This window comes from Pteropus medius, unplaced genomic scaffold, assembly GCF_902729225.1.
Source record: "Pteropus medius unplaced genomic scaffold, Ma_sr-lr_union100, whole genome shotgun sequence".
Classification (NCBI taxonomy): Eukaryota; Metazoa; Chordata; class Mammalia; order Chiroptera; family Pteropodidae; genus Pteropus; species Pteropus medius.
The window spans coordinates 5451098-5470942 of record NW_024347790.1 but is presented as its reverse complement, the minus strand read 5'-3'; the positions used below and the strand labels follow the sequence as shown (position 1 = coordinate 5470942).

General features: G+C 35.8%; 1 protein-coding gene across 1 annotated transcript in view; it reads right to left on the bottom strand.

Annotated features, from left to right (window-relative positions):
* The window catches only part of MALRD1 (MAM and LDL receptor class A domain containing 1), a 477766-nt gene that overhangs the window by 85082 nt on the left and 372839 nt on the right, over positions 1-19845 (bottom strand). Inside the window, 4 exon segments of the mRNA XM_039877626.1 lie at positions 949-986; positions 988-1072; positions 8758-9004; positions 16910-16932. Coding sequence (XP_039733560.1) covers positions 949-986; positions 988-1072; positions 8758-9004; positions 16910-16932 — 393 coding nt within the window.

Sequence of the window (19845 nt, the reverse complement as noted above, 5' to 3'; positions counted from 1 at the left end):
TATACCTTTATCACCAATTTATATTATCTTTTAGTTATGACATTTATATTGTCCCTATGTATTTTTTTTATATATCCTCTACATGAAATCAAAATTCAATTACTCAAGAGAGATGTTAACAATGGACTACAATAAATTAGAGAATTTAAAGCAGTTTTAATAAAAGTACAATCACAAATATACATTATGAGCTTTTATAAATGTTTCAAGGTCAGAAGATATAAAAATGTTTAAAAGTCAGTCTAAAGTTTAATAAATTGACTTTTAAACATGTCTAGATTGCAAATAAGGAGCTCTTCTGAAAAAGTAGAAGAAAATTACAAATTTTAAAGCAATAATATGTTAGATTGTGCAGGGTTTCCTTATTATAGAAACCAAGCAATTTACTTCAGAGAGATAATTAAATGCTAATAATCTCAAATTTTATTATAGTAAATTAAAATTAAGTGTTTGATTTTTCGTCATTTTGCATACATTGTTTACCTAGAATAAGCGTTAAGTTCACTATATATTTCATAAAATTTAAATGTTAATATTATCCCTGCCCCCAAACCAATGACAGAAATTCAATAGTTCCATGCTTGTTATCATTTAGTATTTCAAATTTTTCTTCTGTTTTATTTTTTAAATTTTTTATTAAAAATATTAATTAGAGTTGACAGTCAATATTATTTTAAATTAGTTTCAGGTGTACAGCACAGTGGTCAGACATTTATATAATTTACAAAATGATTCCCCCAATTAGTCTAGTACCCACCTGGCACTGTACATAGTTATTACAATATTATTGACTATATTCACCTCCCCATGACTATTTTGTAGCTACCAATTTGTACGTCTTAACCCCTTCAACTTTTCCACCCAGAATTTCAAGTTTTACTATTATTATTGTCTGCAGGTTAAGTTACTGCCTTATAATGTAAAGAATCTTTAATGGATGTGGAGTACCTGAGCAGCTGGACTTGTCCAGCTGAAGTCCACACAGGCGGGAAATCATCACAGCACCTGCGAACAGGGATACAGCTGTTAGAGGAGATGCACATCAAAGCCCTGTTAGAAGAGCTGTCATCAGCTGAAAAAAAAACAATAACCAATTTCTTTAAAATGAATTTCATCTAATGAAATAATAAGATGGTTGATTGTGTTATTCCTCATTTATCTAGTCCTATATTTAAATTATACATTATACTTGGTGTTGAGGAAATTTTAAATTTAATAAATTGAAGATTTCTTCAAAAAGGTTTGTTGATAGACTCATTTCCCAGCTGTGCATTACGTATGTATAAAATACACTGTATGCACTGTATAGTCTGAATTGATTTTAGACTAGGAGTCAACTTTTACTTCAAGGCAGATCTCCGTGCTTATGTGGCTACTCTAATGTCCCTGATACTGTGTGCAATTGAATGCAAAGGACTGTAACTTGTTTGAACGGTCATCAGTTTCCAACTGGGTTATAAGTCATGGGTAGTCAATTGGTACCCGTCAGATCCGGGTGATGACATAGGTCACTACAGCTCAATGTACTATGACTGTCTTTGTAGCGTTGTGTTAGTGCATGATGTAGGTATTTTACTAATCCTAGAGTCTCTTAGCCTGACTTCAAGGGACAAGCATAAGTCCTGCTCATAAAACTTTGGTTGGTTAAGAAAAATGCTTTTATTGATGCCTGTCAAGAGAACTGACAGTTCAATGGAAATCTAGTCCTGCAAAGTACTTGACCTCTTTTGGAAGCTCCTCTTAGTCTTGAAACTATTCTTGCGTCCCTCCCTTTCATTCTCTAGTCTCGTTAGGATTATGACTTCCTAAAAGCAGTAGGCTATATTTTAGACTCCTTTTACAAGTTAAGGCTCAGCTAGAACTCTTCATTCCAGGATGCCATCATGTGTGTCTCTATTCTGATTGCTTGAGAACCTGGAAACCAGTAGGCCTGGGGTTCATGCCTGATCTCTATTTTCTCTGGTTCTATCCCAGTTTTGTTCCATGCTGATATTTAATATCTCTGAGGTATGCGATAGCTCTTCTATCTAGCACTGCTATGTGTTTAGAGTTGAGGGAAAGTGTCAAAGCATGAACCCACTGCACCATCTTGTCAGAAATACTGGATAGATTTAGAAAGCACTAAATAATAATGATATGGGTCTACACTGCTTCTCTAACCCTGTTCCTTAGAGTCCTAGGGTTCTGCAGAGAAACGTGGAAGGAAGCAGTGAATGGCCATGCATTCTGGCACTTAACCCAAGTCCAACAAGAACAGCTCTGCTTTTCTCTAATATATTTAATGGTGTTACGTACAATATCTCATTTGAACATTTTAATGCAAAACTGCTGCTAAAAACTTTAGAAGGATTGATTTGGGAAGTTACTTCTAATAGAATAAAGACAATTAAGTTCAGACTTCTCAAGCTAAATGAATAGTTTAAAAGACACAGGAATAAAAATCCCCACGTATGGGTCTTACACAGATTTTGTCAGTTATGTCACACATTTTCTTTTTCTGCAAAAAGCCTGCATATTTTTTCTTCAAAAAGCCTGTATATTTACGGGCTGGAAGGAATTGTTTGAGTTACCATAGGTTATTGACACAGCTTAGTCTGAGAACTGCCTATCAAAATTTATTTTCAACTCTGACATAAAAATGATGCTCTTAGGGGTATGTATTTTCACTGAGTAAGAAGTGACACTTTTCACTCGGCCACTACGTGTCAGACGCTATGCTCAGCACTTCAGCTGGAGAGGGCAGGGGAAACATTTTTGAAAAGAGAAGTCAGAACATACCCAGCAACAAAAGCAAGATAACAATAGATGAGTGATCAATAGTTCAATCTAATAGTAAAAGAAATACCATAAGCCTGGACTTAGTTGGCAAAGCATTGGTGTAGATGAGCATTATAAAAACGAAATTCCTTTAGTGTGGGGAGGTCTGTGAAGAAGAGTAGAGTCTTGAGATATGTTTTAAATTTTAATGTTTCTAGAGAAAAGCCATTTAGGAACAAAGTCTATAGACGGGGAATGAATGAGCTTGGTATTGGAATAGCGAGTCAAGCAGTTTGCCTTTGGCTGGGGACTTTGTGTAAGGAGAGTGTACAGACACACCTAGGACACTAGGCTGAAATCAGATGCAGAAATGGCTCACGTCCCAGGAGAAGAGATAATCTTTAAGTTTTTCGAAAAGGTAAAATAATTTTATCATATCGCAAACCAAGAAAACTAGGAAATAGCATAATTTTACAACTCTTATAAAGATATAATTGTAAAACAGAATGTATATGTGTATGCATGAATTTACATATCCATATGTGTATGTGTGTATATATACATATTTTTATTATCATTATTTTGTCTTGGAAGGGGATGAGAGATCATATGATGATACTTTCAAGTTTCTAAATAATATAATATGTTAAAATTTGTATACAGAGATAATAGGTATTGCTCATCTACTTGGAAAGCATTATTTCAACTTATAAAGCATTATTTTCTCAGAAATACTAATCTATCCATATTCCTTCACCCAATTTCCAGTGTAGCTGATAGCTTATTTTCAAGTCGACTATATAATGAAGAGCTGTAACTTATAAGTGGTACAAATCCTCAATTATGGCCTGAATAGCTTTGAAAGACATAAAATATATGTCTCTATAAGAGAACAAATGGTTTCGACTTATAAAAAGTTTTACTTTTTCATTTTGATAGAATGTTTACTGTTTAGATAGTTAAAAATTAGCCTTTTACTTTATGAAATTGAAAACTAAAACAATTTCTGTGGCATTTTAAATAGTATAACAAAGTTAATAGATATGTATTAATTTCTTTTTAAAAGCAGGTGGCAAATAAATTATGAATGCAGTTAGTATTTATTGACACCCATACAGCAAAGGACATGAATATAGAAAAACAAATTTAACCATGACTTTCTTTTTCTCTGCTATTATTAATCAATATACAACAAAGAAAGTCTCCAAACTCAGTCCAAATAAACTTTATATAAAATTTATAGGAATTCAAAAGATTTCTCTGGACAGTATCTATTTTTGCCACATGCTCTTTCAATCATAATGGTTTAATGTCTGTAAAAATACCTATTTCAGTCTGTCATCATCCTAGAAATCGATGATACTCATTCTTACCTATATGAGCTAAGTAACATAGAACATTTTGTGGCTTGTAGCTCATTTACTCAGGTAGATGATACATTAAAGATAAACAATTCATGAATGTTTCATTGGCGTTACTTCCCTAAAGCAAATTCCTGTAATAGATTGTAATTGTTGCATAAAATATATGCCAAAAAGTAAAGCATGTATGGCTATGGTTGTGCATCTATTCAGTATTAAAATAAAAAATCATGTAAACAACATTTCTAATGACAGAGTAAACATGGTCTTTGGGCCATGAGAATGAAGGCTACAATCCTCAAGGTACAAAAACACCTACCACAGAGCGGGGTGGATGTTGATTTTAACCTTGAATTAAATTCAACTACTGCTCTTATTAAAATAGCTTAGCAGTGTAAATAATTTTTAATAAAGCTATAAAAATAACTTAATGGGGAAAGAATAATAATTCATCATGTGTGTATTATGTACGTTAGCATATTAATTCATTTTATCCTCTGATACCTCTGTAAAATAGACTTAATTACCACGATTTTAATGTTGAATAAACTAATGGACACTTGTAAGAAGGGAAGATGTCAAATGCAGACGATGATCTTTACACTATCACTGAGAAATAGCATAGGACTTTGAGATCATAGGTAACATAAAGGTCATTAATAACAATACTAATGATAAATGCTGATCCACAAATCTTAGGAGCATGACCCATTCCAAGTCTTCAGAAATGGCACTCAACTTCACAGGACACATCAACTACTACTGGAATAAATTATATTAGAAAGTAGGTAAATGACCCACTTCCCTGCTTTTAACAGCTGTCTTTATAATTGATGGATAGCTTCCATGCCTCTCTTGAGCCATTCTCTACCTTCTTTCCCTGCTCTAGACCTTGGGAGGCTGAACTATAAGGACACATCAACAAGCTTTTTTGTCTTTGAATTATAATTAGGTTTGGCTTATAGTAATGCTCATTCAATGGGCCACCCCAGCAGAAGATTAATACAAAAGGAAGAGACTGTGAGATGACTCCTTAACCAAATACCACGCCTTTTCTTAAATGGGCCTTCTAGACTCCAGGTTCACATGACTGTTTCCTCTTCTCAGACCCTTTGGTCTATGGGCAATAAAAGCCCCTCACTCTTGCTATCCTGTTTGGTTTTCCTATGCATACTATTTCCCTAATAAACAACCCCTTTATTAAAAATTCTCAAATTATACAGTATTACTATGCCATCTATTTCTTGAAAGAATATTGACTGGCACATCTGATGAAATTGTGATATCTTTTTAGTAAATAGATTGCTATCAGTAAGAAGAATATTCTTAGTTTTGTGCTATTTTCCTGCATAACTAAACCATATCTTTTTTTTCATTTTTTAAGGGAAAGGGGATATTTTTGGTAAAAGAAGTATCACTTCAGTTCATTAAAACGTTTCCAATGAAAGACTATATTAAATACAAATTATTTTTAAATGTTGAACTCATCACAAATCTGTTTAAATATTATGATCTCTAGAACATTTGTTTTTGTAAGAATAAAAGGCCTTCAAGTAGCTTTTGAGCCACGCTTCTCTTGCTCAGGCCTGCTCCCACATCTGGAAGTGTATTTTCCCTTCTAATAAAGCTTTTTCTTTTCTGCTGTTAAAAAAAGGCCTTCAAATAGCAATCGATATTGATTTCCCTGCTTAAAATTATAAACATCTCAGAATCATATTCCTCCAACATTTAAACACGTGCAAGCCTCTCAAAACAAACAAACCAAACAAACCTCATATTTTGTCCTACATTCTATTATAAATGTCAGCTTCTTGAAAGAGTTGTCTACAATTGATTTCTCTTTGCCATTTTCTGTTTACTCTACAAAAGATCGACTTCCGATCCACTCCCATTCCACAGCAAGTTCTCTCAGATAACCAAGAACCATTTTTTGTTTTGTTTTGTTTTTCCCAACCTATATTTTTCAGGCCTAATTTCTCAGAAACATTTCAACCTGTGAAAACTCTCCAATACTTAAGGTTTTCTACCTTTGATTTAAGATCATCAATCTCTTTCTGCTGTCCTGAGGTATCTATGACCACATCTCGGTATCTTCTAATGCTTGCTTTTTCTTAACTTTTAGATGTTCCTTAGGATTCTGTCTGCTCCCTTATTTTTTTCCTTTCTCTATTATCTACACCCATAGCTTCAATCATCATATATGATGGCCATTTATCTTTATATATCTTGCTTAATCTTTCCTGAGCTTCAGACATCCATTTCTAAACACATTCTGAACACCTCCATGTGGATGCGTCCCAGATATCACAGATATCACATGTTTAAAAGTGAAGCCACAATCTTATTGTAAGAGGTCCTTCTCCTATTACTTTCGCCAGCTCAGGAAATGGGAAATTAGCTGTCCTGTTGCTCACATCAGAAACTTGGAAATTACTGTTGATTACTTTCTCTTCCTCTTCAGCAGAATGTCTCTTAAATCTATTCCTATCTTTACTTCACACCATTATCCTATCAGTCCTTTATATTTCAGCCACAGTATCTTCTAACTGGTCCCCCTTCCTCACTCCAAACCATCCCATGTACTGTGCGGTGCTAGCATGATGGGTGAGGACTCTTCAAGATCCTGTCCCTGCTCATCTCTCCAGGCATATTTCTACATTTCTCACCACAGCTACTCTAGTGATACGAAATCTGATTCAAACCACTTCTTCTTTATTCCTGGAACATTCTTTGCTGGAATTTAGCATCTCTCCTTTACTTGTCTTTCCAAATTTGGTTCTTGTCAAAATTTACAGACGCCCTAGCACCATAGTTAGGGGTACTTTGTGTTCGATAACTCTGTGTTTGTCTCTGTCACAGAACTTATCACATGGCATCCTCACCTATCACGTACTGATCTCCTTCAGTAATATAGATCTATGAACTGAGCTGGTACAATACCACATCCATCTCTATCATCAATGCCCAATACAATATGTGGCATAAGTTGTTTGAATGAAAGTGTGTGAATGAATGAATGTGAGTTTACAAAATATCATTCTAAATCAGTAGATGAGACCATAAAAAAAACTATTATACCTTCGATTGTTTGGTAAATTGCCATCATTGGATGCTTTTATTCTGTAATTTGGCTCTAGAATTTTGTTCATAATTCATTTTCACACAATTTTCCCTACAATTTAATTGAATTCATAATTCAATTAAATATTTTAGAGATGGATAGAAGCAATTCTCTCATGATAGCAGTCTATTCCTAATGTGGACTTATTTCCCTTTAGAAGTATATATTGCTATCCAGTAAAATACCAATTTTCAACAAATGTCCAAAGTATAAGGATACAGTACTTTCCTAAGCTTCTCTTTAAATAACATTGTTATTTGAAGCTAAATATCATGTCTGTATTGAACTTATATGGTTTCTATCAGTCAAATTACATCAAAGCCCTAATAGCAACAGGGATAAGTAATTTGGCAGCCTTCCTCTTCTTTAGTCACTTCCATTTGTTTACTTTGCCTCTAAGAAAATATTATAAGAACTGATGTGTTGGCTTTATCACAGGAAGAATATATCTGTACTTAATAATCAGGAGATAGAAAACCAATCTCTAAGCCTAAACCAGGAAAAGAAGTCCATCAATTTATGGCTAAAGCCTTTAAACTTCCAAAGGCTGTCTCCTTTTTCCTTTACTCATCCTAATTTCTTTTCCAATACTTATCATAATTCCAAATGCCCATACTAAACAGAGTGCTGAACTAGCCTTACATTTCTTTAAATGTTTCCCTCGAACAATTACATTTCCAACTGCTTTTTATTATCCCTCATTCCTCTCAAAATGTGGTGATTAACATATGGTTTATGGAGCTCTGTCACTGTAGCTCTTGCCAAAAAACAAGATAGTGTAATATAGTATAAAACCAAGCAAACAAACAGATAATTACATAAAATGCGCATGGTGCTTTGATGCCACCATGATTGTGTGCTTGCACAAGGATTTGTGTAATTACTTAACTAAAACGCTTCCCTCCCCATCTGACAGGTTAGTTATAACAAAACTGTAAGGTGCTAAATGAAAGGCTGGGGGTTTTACATGTATTCTCTCAAATTCTCACAAGCTTGTAGGGTAGCTATCACATGGTGATGAGACCGATTCAAAAAACTTTACCAAGATTGCACAGGAAGAAAGTAACGAGGATGAGATTCAAACCCATGTCCTTAGGATTTACTATTCCATGGACTCTGAATGACACATTCACCCAGGTAGTTGTTGAGGTTCAACTTCTAACTACATATGTTCATGAAAATGGATATTTGCCCATAACCCTTTTTCTTGACAGCTTCATGAACATTATGGTGGAAAGAAGTTATAATTAGATGTCTTCATGCCATTTCTACAAACATTTATTAAAAAGATAACCGATACATAAGAGCATCCCCCGTATGAATGACCCAGATATAAGTAAGGAAGGAATACACATAAGTTTAACAGAGATTATAGTGTGACTGTAATTTTAGCGACACGACACAAACAGCTGATGATACGATCATGCTAAGACTCCAGAGAACCTGATTTGTCAAGCTCTTTTATCATTCTCAAACAGCATTCCTTCCCCTGCACACTGAGTTGATGAAATAACTTACAGCAACTGGATTCATCTGCATTAAAGGGACCGTCAGGCTCTCCATCACATAGTAGGAGGGGTGGGATACACTTGTGGGTGGGGCACTGGAATTGCGCTTCACCGCAGAGCTGAGGAGGAAGGCTGAGAGAACAATCCATTTCATCTGATCCATCTGTGCTATTTTCCTGTCCACTGCATTTCCCCGAGAGAGGGATGCACTGGCATGTGTAGACACAAGAAAACCGATCGGCTTCCCAAGGTAGTGTCTTGTGCTGTGACAGGACCTAAAAAGAGAGCAAGTCAAGTCATTTTTGGCTTCAGGAGAGTTAGTTATCTCTCTGTCCAGCGCTGAAACATTGTGAGACACATTTATTCTTGGATAAATATGAAATATTGTGTAATTTAAGTAAATTAATTTCTAATTAGGAATAATATGAACTCTATAAAACAAACAAACATGATTAGAAAATATGTCTTATCTTAACCTCAGAAACAACATTCTTAAAAGAGGCATCATTGTCATGCAAAATGACTTTCAAATTTAAAAAAAAATTGTGTCCAAAATTTGACCTCTCAATCAGATTTTCCTTGGGAGTAAAGACACTTTTGGAGAGTAAGTTAAGTACTTTAGAAAGCTTCACTCACAATTTAGAATTTAAAGGAACTGTTCTATCAGTATACAGTTTATTGACTGTCTCCTAGTGGCTTCCGCTTGGGGAATTTGGCTCCTAAGCCCGGTGAGGGTTGCATCACAGACACTAAGGTCCACTCTGGCTTTGCTGCACTGCACTTTGGCCTTGGGTCTTGATTCCAGTTCAAAGGCCATGTGGTCATGTGCTGTCATGTTTGAAGTACAGATGAAATCATAGTTTAAGCCAGGATACTGCAGGAATCTTGATGATAACATAGTTCAAAACCAACCAATTCTCTCTACAGATGAGGATACTGAGGTCCATAAATTTTGAATGTCCATAGATACAATGGCAGTTTAATAAACTTTTATCACATGACACTATCTTGCAGCAAATGTTTAAGTCAATTCTAAGTCAGAACTTATGACGTGAGCAGAGTTCTGTATATTCACATATATTTCTAGAGGTCAGAGAATTTGCTATAATATTAGTGGAACTGTTCTTATTCTTCATATTGCCTGTGAAAGTTATTGATGGGCTCATCATTAAAAGAAAAAAAAAACAGATAGTAGTGGGAACCAATTATAGTGTATTTTGTGTTCCTTACATTTTAAAACTTTTATTTATGGATTATATGAGAATGATTTGTTTTATACATGAAGACAGTATTGTAAATTCCTTCTAAAAAGGAAATCTGAAAATTCTCCTCCCTCTCCACTCACTCAGTAGTGGTGAGACAATCAGAATGTTTTTAGACTCAAATTCTATATCAAAGCCATGTATCTGAGACCTATGTGTGGTGGCTTAGGGAATCTTTATTCATGGAAACCAGCATATTTAATTAGACATTAGTACCATGTTCTTATCTAATTGCCTAAGGTCATAGCAGTGTGTTCAATTACAGCGTTTCAATGTCAACATTCTAAATTCAAACTTAGAAAGTAAAATGGACTATAATATATATTATATATAATATATATTCTTCTGATATTTAACTATGATCAAATAGTTTTCATCACTCTTTTCATTAGATTAATCTCACATTTAAGGAAAGGCAGACACCTTTAATTTTATTTTTTCTAAAATATTTTAATTCACTAAACATAGTATCTTTATGAACTTACCAATGGTTGAAAAAGTTGAATAAACTTTTTGCATATGACAAAAATCTAGAACCAACTTTCATAACTTATTACGTAGGTGAGAACCTTCTCTGAAAAATCATGAAGGAAGTAATTTTCTCTATTGCAAGACAAGCACAGATTCTTTATGCTTCTCACCCTCTTCTCAATGTGTATGTGTGCTCCTTTATATTTTTCCACATATTATATATGACAAAACAAAATTCTCTCTCTCTCTTTTTTTTGGATGTACCAAGTTCATTAAATTCGAGTCATTTACATCAAAAGGTACTCAAAATTCACTTATTCTAGACCTTTTTTTAAAAAGGAGCTGGTGAGCTTCTATGCCTACAGTAGCTTCGGTCTTGTACTGCTCAGACTCTTCCATCAAGATGACAGTCTTCATTCCCTCAGCTGCTGGGACATTACCACATGGTGGCTCATGGCTGAATTCAGCTCCAGGAATTTCCCTCTCGAGTTATGCCCTGTCCCAGGAACGGCTCCATTCACTGACTGGTGAACTGGGGATAAGATGTCCCTGACCGTAGGTCTCAATTTGGGACATCTACGAAGGGCCAGTGCAGCTCCAGAGCTCCCCAGGGCGTCTGCTGAAGCCCCTTAGTGACCTATCGCAGCTCCACCCGCCCTCTGCCTGGTGTTGCTGCCTTCACTTCACAGGGGTTGTTCCTGAGAGAATTTCCAATACGCCTTCTACATGGAAATCTCTGTCTCAGCGTCTAGTTCCCTGGGAACCCAACACAAGATACTGCCCGATCATCAAAATGTATCTTGTTTTAAATTAAATCTACCCTGAATCACTTCGCAAGTTTTCCACTGAAATATTTCTGATGCAACAGGAATGTGAACTTGTACCCCTAAGGGAGTGTAAGAAGGCTTGTCGTCAGAGGCACTTCTCCATAAGCTCAACATTTTCTTTAAGACTCTTGTTTTATCTAATGAAAGTTCAGTATATATATACTTTTTAATATAAAAGACTTCCTCCAGTACTCATTTCAAATAAAATGAGCACTTCTGGAAGACATACTGTGTTTATCTTTGGAATTGAAAGCATAATGCTGCATACCCTCTTTGAAGAGTTAAGAAATCTACCTAAAATTTTAATATCAATGTATTTATTCTTGAGTGTCACCCATCGAATTACCTAATTATTACAGGTAATATCTTTTCATGTAATTCTGCAAAAAAAAAAAAAAGAACAATACTAAGTGTTCTCTTTTATAAACTGAAAAATGTAAGCGCCGTCTTAAATGCATATTACTAAGTGAAAAAAAAGTGAATCTGAAAAGGCCACATATTCTGATTCTAACTATATGATATTCTGTAAAAGGTAAAACGGAGATACGATAAAATGACCAGTGGTTGCCAGGGATTGAGGGGAGGAAGAGGTGAGGAGGTAGAGCACAGAGGCCTTTTAGAGCAGTGAGACCGTCCTGCATGACGCTGTAAGGGTTGACACATGCCACGCCGTAGACTGAATGTGTGCATCCCTCCAAATTTCGTATGTTGAAACATAATCTCCAAAGTCATGATATTTGGAGGCGGGCCTTTGGGAGGTGATTGGGTCATGAGGGTGGCGTCCACCCTCATGAATGGGATTTGTGATCTTATAAAAGTAGCTGGAGACATCCTTGGACTTCCACATGGTGCAGACACAGCAAGAAGGCACCGTCTATGAAGAAGCAGTTTCTCACTGGACACCAGATCTGCTGGCTCTTTACTCTTGGACTTCTTAGCCTCAAAAACCATGAGAAATAAATGCTTGCTGTTTGTAAACAGCCGAGTCTATGACAGTCTGTTAAGCAGTCTAAACAGATTGACACGCCATTATGCACTTGTCAAAACTCATAGAACTCACTATGCCAAGAGTGGACCCGAATGCAAACTATGAACTTTGGATGATAGTGATGTGTCAGTGTTGGTTTGTCTATTGTAACAAATGTACCATTCTCTGGGGGATATTGATCACAAAGAGGCTGTGGGTATGGACAGAGATGAGTATACAGAAACCATCTGTAATTTCCACTTAATATTGCTGTAAACTTAAAACTTCTCTAATAAATAAAGTATATACATCCAATATATATTTTATGCATATATATATAAGATATATAATTAATACATATCTTTGATATATATTTATATGTATGTAAATCTCAGCACCAATAGCCCCCAGAACCTACATTCTGATCTGTAAGTCATGTTTGAAGCTTTTCTTTTGAAATTTCTATGTTCTAGTTTCTCCAAATCCCTTTTAAAATTCAACATTTAAAACACACAGTCCTTCACTGACATGTCACGTGGATTGGTGAAGAGCCTTGGTTCATTCCTGACCACGCCCACTGAGCCGCTCAGTCTGGTCATTTAAAACCAGCAGGACTGAGGCGCAGGGCCAGTGGCTTTACAGGGGAAATATGGTGCCAGACAGGTCCTAACCCCAGTTAGTTTCCTTGGAAAGGCATGTTCTTGTTCGTTCCGTGAGAGAGTTGCTGTGTGGGAGAGCACAGCACAATCAGCACAAAACTAAAACCTACACTGGGAAAGCAGACTGAAACAGGCATTCGGTATTGACAGCATCATTTTCATCTAACCCAAAGAGTACCGTTAGAATGAAAGGATGAAAAATAGTAAGAGAAAGAGGGACACTAGGAAAGGCTGATGACTGTGACAGAAAGAGAGAGAGGAGAAAAGAAAGACACTCCAGGAAAATGCAGATTCATCTGACAATATAATTCCTTATTTAACTTAGAGGTGTTTTTGTTTTTTAGTATTGTTGTTAGGTCAACATTTCTTAGGCTATATCTGATTAGGGGCATTGTATAGGCCTGATGCTGGGGGCAGGAAGAAGAAAGAGACTGCTGTGACAGCTTAGTACAGTTACACACACGCGCACAATTTCATGTATCATATTAGCTTTACGGGAATGTTTCTCAAATGGATCACAAGTCTCAAGTGTGTTGGGATCAACGATAAAGTGCATCTCATGTTATAGTTTGCAGTTGATTTACTCTGTATATTGGAGCGGATTCAAGACTGTGCCAACAATAAAGTTACGCTGACTCACTTGGATCTCATCAAATATGCTTCTCCAGTGCAGAAGAAAAGTGTGGATTTATAGCCATCATCTGAAAACTGCACACGAGCCATTGCTCTCTTGCCTATGTTGCACAAGTCATATGAAAAGAGGTTAAGAAATGCTGCTTTAGAGGATTGGAGGTTTGTGCTGCAAGTTCGTTTTGAGAAAAGTTGGTCTGAAGCCAACAAGAAATCTCCACATCAAAGCTGTACTAGTGCCACCAAGAAATTGCAGCCGTGTCAAGGCAACAGTATCTTTACCAGATCTTTACCTATGTTTTGCTCAGAGGTGTGATTTCACGTTGCATTTGGATATTCCAAGTCAGCGTTAAAAACGTTTTAACCTCTCTTTGAGAATACGATGACATCTTAATGCCCAACGGAGTTGATGGCATGAGGTATATATTCTTAAATTGACGGATAATAAATCAATGGTTAAAATTGTAAGTTTACTTTCCATGATAATTAATATAGAGTTAAGCAAGTAAAATAAATAAAATAAGACTAATAAAATGGACTAATTGACTATTTCCATGGATTTAATAAACCTCAAAAGGATTAGGGTAGATCAGAAAAATAGAAACTGGAAAGCTCTTTAAAAAATAACTTTCTAATGCATTTGAATGTAGATCTATAATTCAGAAACTAAAGTTATCATTCATTCGAAAGGATGCTGTGGGTCTTTACCAGTTGTTTTAGAAGCTTTATAGGATTTTACATAAAGTACTTTGCAAACAAGGCTATATATAAATGCATAAGAATAAATCTGCTGTTTTTGTTTTTAATAAATCTTAGGCGAGGGAAGAAGAGAATATTTCAGGAAAAAATCCACCTTGGATAAAAGGCATTAGGAACTGTCATTGTTAACTAACTTTCACATTCCCAGCAACCAAGAAATTCCTCTGATTACCACATTTCGTGTTTGCAGCCAGCTACAATTCCTGACACTGTGGTTATTTCTTTGTCCTCCTACAGAACACCGAGTTTCATCTTAGTTTGGGCAGTTAAAATATCTTTCTTGTAGCAATAAAATTATTTCATACTAATAATTTATAATTTACAGTGAAATACAACGAAACATCCTCATGAATTTCCTATAAATCCGATGCAAACCTAAACTGCTAAAGGATAATCTGATGAATTTTTATCTTTATAATTACTATGTTTAGTGAAAATGAAATGGATTGCTTGTTTCGAAAGGAAAAAAAAATATGCACAAGGATCTTCGGTTTTTAAGAGCAAGAATTAATCTCTTGCCAAATACTGCCATACTCGATGACATAAATAGTAAAAAGCTCACTGTAAAATCTAATACATAAGTTATAAATTGGTAATTCTCTGTCTCTGGCAGGTATTTCATTAACGACATTGAAAAACAACACAAAAAGCTATGGGGAGGGGAGATTATCATTTTTAAGTGCAATTCCTATGAATTCCTGATTCAAGTTTATTTTGAATTATAATTTTACGGTTATCTTAAGTCCCTATATAAAGTACAAAAATACTCATTTCTATTTTTAATTTTAAAATAGTCATCTCTAATGTAAAGTCGTAAGAGAATCATTTTGATCTCCTTATCTAATTTCAATATCCAATGGTTTAAATATTCCTGGACAGATGGGACGTGACCTCTGTTCAGAGTAAAGACAATAGAAGAATCTGGCACATTAGAGAAGGGTGGAGAGTGTATGATGAGTCAGGAGGGCTCGCTGGGCTTGTCAGAAGGCTCTGCAAAAGTGGAGTCAAACGTCTGACAGGAGACAAAAGTAAAGAAAATCTAGGTTTCCAGAAGTTAGATCTAATACAGAAGCTGTGAGGCATCTGAGAACAAATATCATATAGAAAGTGATAATTATTTTCAAAGGGAATGCCTACAGCTGGCCAAGGCTGAAAAGCTATAATAATGTAGGAGAGAACTGAGTTTCAATGTTTATGGAGACATTCGTTCATATAGGCACTTATACCTGTATATATATGCATTTGTGTAAAGGTATGCAAACATGTATACACACATAGAGCTTATTTGAAGCCACGAAGCTATTCAGTAGTGACAGAAAGGTTAGAAGAGAGGCTGGGCAGTGGACGTCGGTAACATAAGTGAGAGAAAACGAGATTGTAGTGGAGGAGTGAGTGCCCTGTAATGAGAGCTCTTTCTCTCCCCCCAGCACGTACAGAGATTGCAGACTTGGAAGAAAATCAAGAATATATTTACCGTACTAGAGAAAATAAGAGCTGAAGAAACAGAACGTATTAAGAAGCCCCCAAAGAGGTATCACTTTTACTCAACATCAATATTTGCCGTGATTACAGAGAATTCCTTCCTAACTAAAAATAGTGATATCACTGCAAGTGACTAAAATTGCGTATATGAATTTTCTGCCTTCATACAACTCAAAATAATCTAAAACTGATGTGGATGTAGAAAACATATATAAAAATATGAAATGCTAGGCTGTTGGTCATTTCTTTCTTGTCATGAGCCCTGACGGAGAGAGACCCTAGTGGATAACAGATTCATTCCTATTTTATCATTTCCAGATGGTGCTATAGTTCTTCATCTGACATATTTGTGCTCTATCATATGCAGTGTTGGACCAGGTTATATACTTGGCCAAATTTAATGCTATTGTTCACTGATAGCTCTATTACATATTAACTGCAACTTTATTTAATAGTTAAAGAATTCCCTAAATGCTGAACTCGTGATTTCTAACTTTAGGGACAATATTATTAAATACATTCCCCTTCCATTCACACTTCATGTTGCTGTCAGTATACATTTCCCAAAGGAAGAATCCTCAGAAATGGTTCTCTAATGCCTTACAAATTTTAAGTCCACTGTCCTTACAGGATGAAGTATCACTGTCCTGTTGGTATTCAATGACCTGACTCCTGATTCAGCCTCCTCTCACCTACGTTCTCCTCATAAAACTTAAAATTGCAGAATAGTCCAGATACGGCAGTATTAGGCTCTGCTTGCAGGGAGGGGGCCAGGAAAGAGAATATCATTGCCAACCCTGTGAGTGGGAAGGCTTTCCCTTACAGAAACTACAAGCGTTTGGTGCAGTCACTTCACAGGTCTTTGTCTTTGTGTACGAGGCTTGAGAATGGAGAGTGAGAAGCCACCTTTCTATCCCACATCATAAATGTATACAATTGAAGGAAATCCAAAGAGTCTTAGGCAATCTGTCTGTGAGGTTCGATTTTATGCACATTTTGAGAAGACCCGTTTTACGTGCCTCCAGAAGGTGAAAGGAGAGACAGGTGACTTACTGAGGTGGGCAGGAGAGAAGACCACTCAGGAGTCAACTACAGTTCTGTGGACTTCCAGTGAACGGGGCACTGGCCCTGAAGACAAGGACATATGTAGTTATGTTTAACTTAATCAATATTACTTCTGAGGATTATGGATAAGAAGCTTTACCTAAAGTTTGGGCTGTAATATATAAGTGCCTTCTTATTTTCAAAACCACCTAGGTTTAAAACTAATTTCTGCTTTTCTAATAAAATAATTAAAAGTGATAATTTTACAATGTGTTTGGTTACCTTGCCCCATATGGAATCCTACAGGAGGCATGCCTAAATAATGTTACATTAATAACATTGCAATCGGAAAGAGGAGAAGGGCCAAAAAGCAAGGATTCTGGACTGACCTAACTGATCAATCATCTGTTTCACCCAGCAGAGAAGACCCAGCCATGGGCCTGTCACTTTTTTGGACCCCTTTTTACCCAAGTCTGGTTATTTCTCTAGCCTCATGCTTTCTATTCTGTACAATTTTATATTAGTGAAGATGATAAGGCATACATGTGAAACCATTTACCTTTTGTTAAGCCAAGAAAGTTGTCTGTTGTTGTTGTTGTCATTGTTTTCTATTTTTCCATTTCCAACTATTTCCACAAAGAGTATCTAGTCTTTTCTGGTTAAAATCTTCTCGCATTAGATGCTATCAGAATAAGATGCTATCAGAAAAACTGGACATTCTGTTGAAGTCACTTGTTTTTCAATTAAAAAAAATCTCTTTTAAAACAGATTTTTTAGTGAAGAAATGTCACTGTTTTATTCTATTTCTTGGGCAACAAATAAACAAACTTGTTTTCCTAAAGTCTGGATGTTTTCCAGATAGCATATGTGCTCCAGGGAAGCAGAGAACCCATAATAAAAGTAGACTCTAATAGCCCGAAAGAACAAAACAAGGCCAGATTGACTTTGGCTATGAAAAAGAACCCGGAATCTCTCAGATGCATTTGGCTTGGTAAAATATTTTGCCTGCTGAGTATTTCTGAGTGAAAAGAAGAGTCAGCAAAGGTTATAATAATTTCTAAAAATGACTAGGAATTTAGGAATTGATTATTGTTTCCATATGGTCGAGAAATTACTAAATGACCATACCATGTTTTCTTTTACATATACATTATATTACATATATTAAAGTATGTTATATGTATATTTATACACCATATATACATAAATACACATGTCGATGTGGTAAATATCATTGTTCACATAAAAACATTCACCTTTAAGACAGAGTATTGAGACAGCGATTGTGGTTTGTCTTCAGGTTTGGTTCAGTATAAGATACTTGTCAAACCCAGGCTAATTTTACTGGGACTGATTTTTTCATGGCTGTCATTTGGATTTCTTCCCCCTGATTCATCAGAATTCTTTCCAGCCTGATGATCAGCAGGAAACCGAGAATGAAGCACTTCACAGTGGAACAGGTAAGCTTTTCCAAATGTCGTTATAAGGGCATCCAGGTCTTGCTCCCATAAGCCTACATGGTACTAGCTTTTAATGCCATTTTCTAGTCCTTGTGTTTTATTTTTTCCTTTAACTCTAATATCCCTTCCAGGAGTTAAGAGGAATTATCCCATCCTTTGACAAACTGCGAGGACTTCTTGACCCGCGATAATAAATTTAAGACCTAATAATATTCTTTAAGACAATAAATGAATTAGGATTGACTGATAATCATTTTCCTTCAGCTTTCTGTACATTCATCATTATTCATTTTAAAATGAGGTCTATGAATCACTAACTGAATGACAATTATAAAAATGACCCATTCATTAAAAAACACATTTTAAATAATTTATCTACAATTGCTATATCAGTTCCGATAGAAAATGGATATCTACTTTGTTATCATATACTGACTTGAAATTTATATTGTTGTCAATCAACCCAAAAGCTAAAGATCTCACTAAAATTTAAAAAGCAAACAGGATAATAACAATGGGGAATTTTCAATGTAGAGTAACTAAAAATAACAGCAAACAAGCCACACGGATCACAAAATACCATGCAAGATACAGGAGAGGTGCAAACGTAAAGCTAAGAGAATCTGGAACGGAGTTTGGCTTCCTGTGGGAAAGATAAAGGATAAATTCCTGAAGAAGGTGGCTTTTGCTCTGCCCTTGAAAGCAGAAAAAGATTTCTGCAAGAAGAGGTAAAGGGCGGGGCGTTCCCAGCCAGAGAACAGCAAGACTGAAGTCACAGAGATGTGAGAATAGGGAGCATGACCGCTGACAGGAGAGGGGTCCTATTTTAAAGCATCATTTTACAGACAGAGACAGATTGATATGACAGGAGTTGTACTAAAGGATAAGAAACTTATTTAGTGGGCAAGTGAGAGCCTCTAAGCACTTTTCTTCTTTTTTTATAACTTGTATGAATTTGTGCATTTTGGTTAGTGTTTCTTTTATTTCCTCTCACACCTTGAGAGTGTAGATAGAGAATTTATTGTTTCTGGTCGACTCTCTAATTTGGTCCATATGTTGCAGAATATTTAGGCTTGACTATGATTAAAAAATAAAAGAGGAATGGCCTCACCCAGACATGGATGATGTGGAAATTATATGTGAAAGTGTAACTAAGGAGAGTTTGAAGCATGGACATACGATTTGGGCGTGCTCTATGGTATGCTGCCAGCTAGCTCTTTTCATTTTGAGGGAGTGACACAGGGACAAATAGAGATTATTCATAGTGACAGCAGTGGAGTTAGCCAGATTTACCCTCTGATTTAGGCCATTTTACTTATCCTCATTCATTTTCCTCTATTAGATTCTCAGTTTCACATTTGGTATTTGGAGCTATCCAGTATCCTTCCAATAAACTCATTTTCTGCTTAAGTTAGCCCTTGCCAGATATTGTTGCTTGCAATAAAAAATTATTTTTGTGGTGAATAAGAAAGATTTGCCTTCCCCAAAGGCAAATCCTGTTGGTCGTTCGCTAATATCTCTCCCCTCTTCCCTCTTC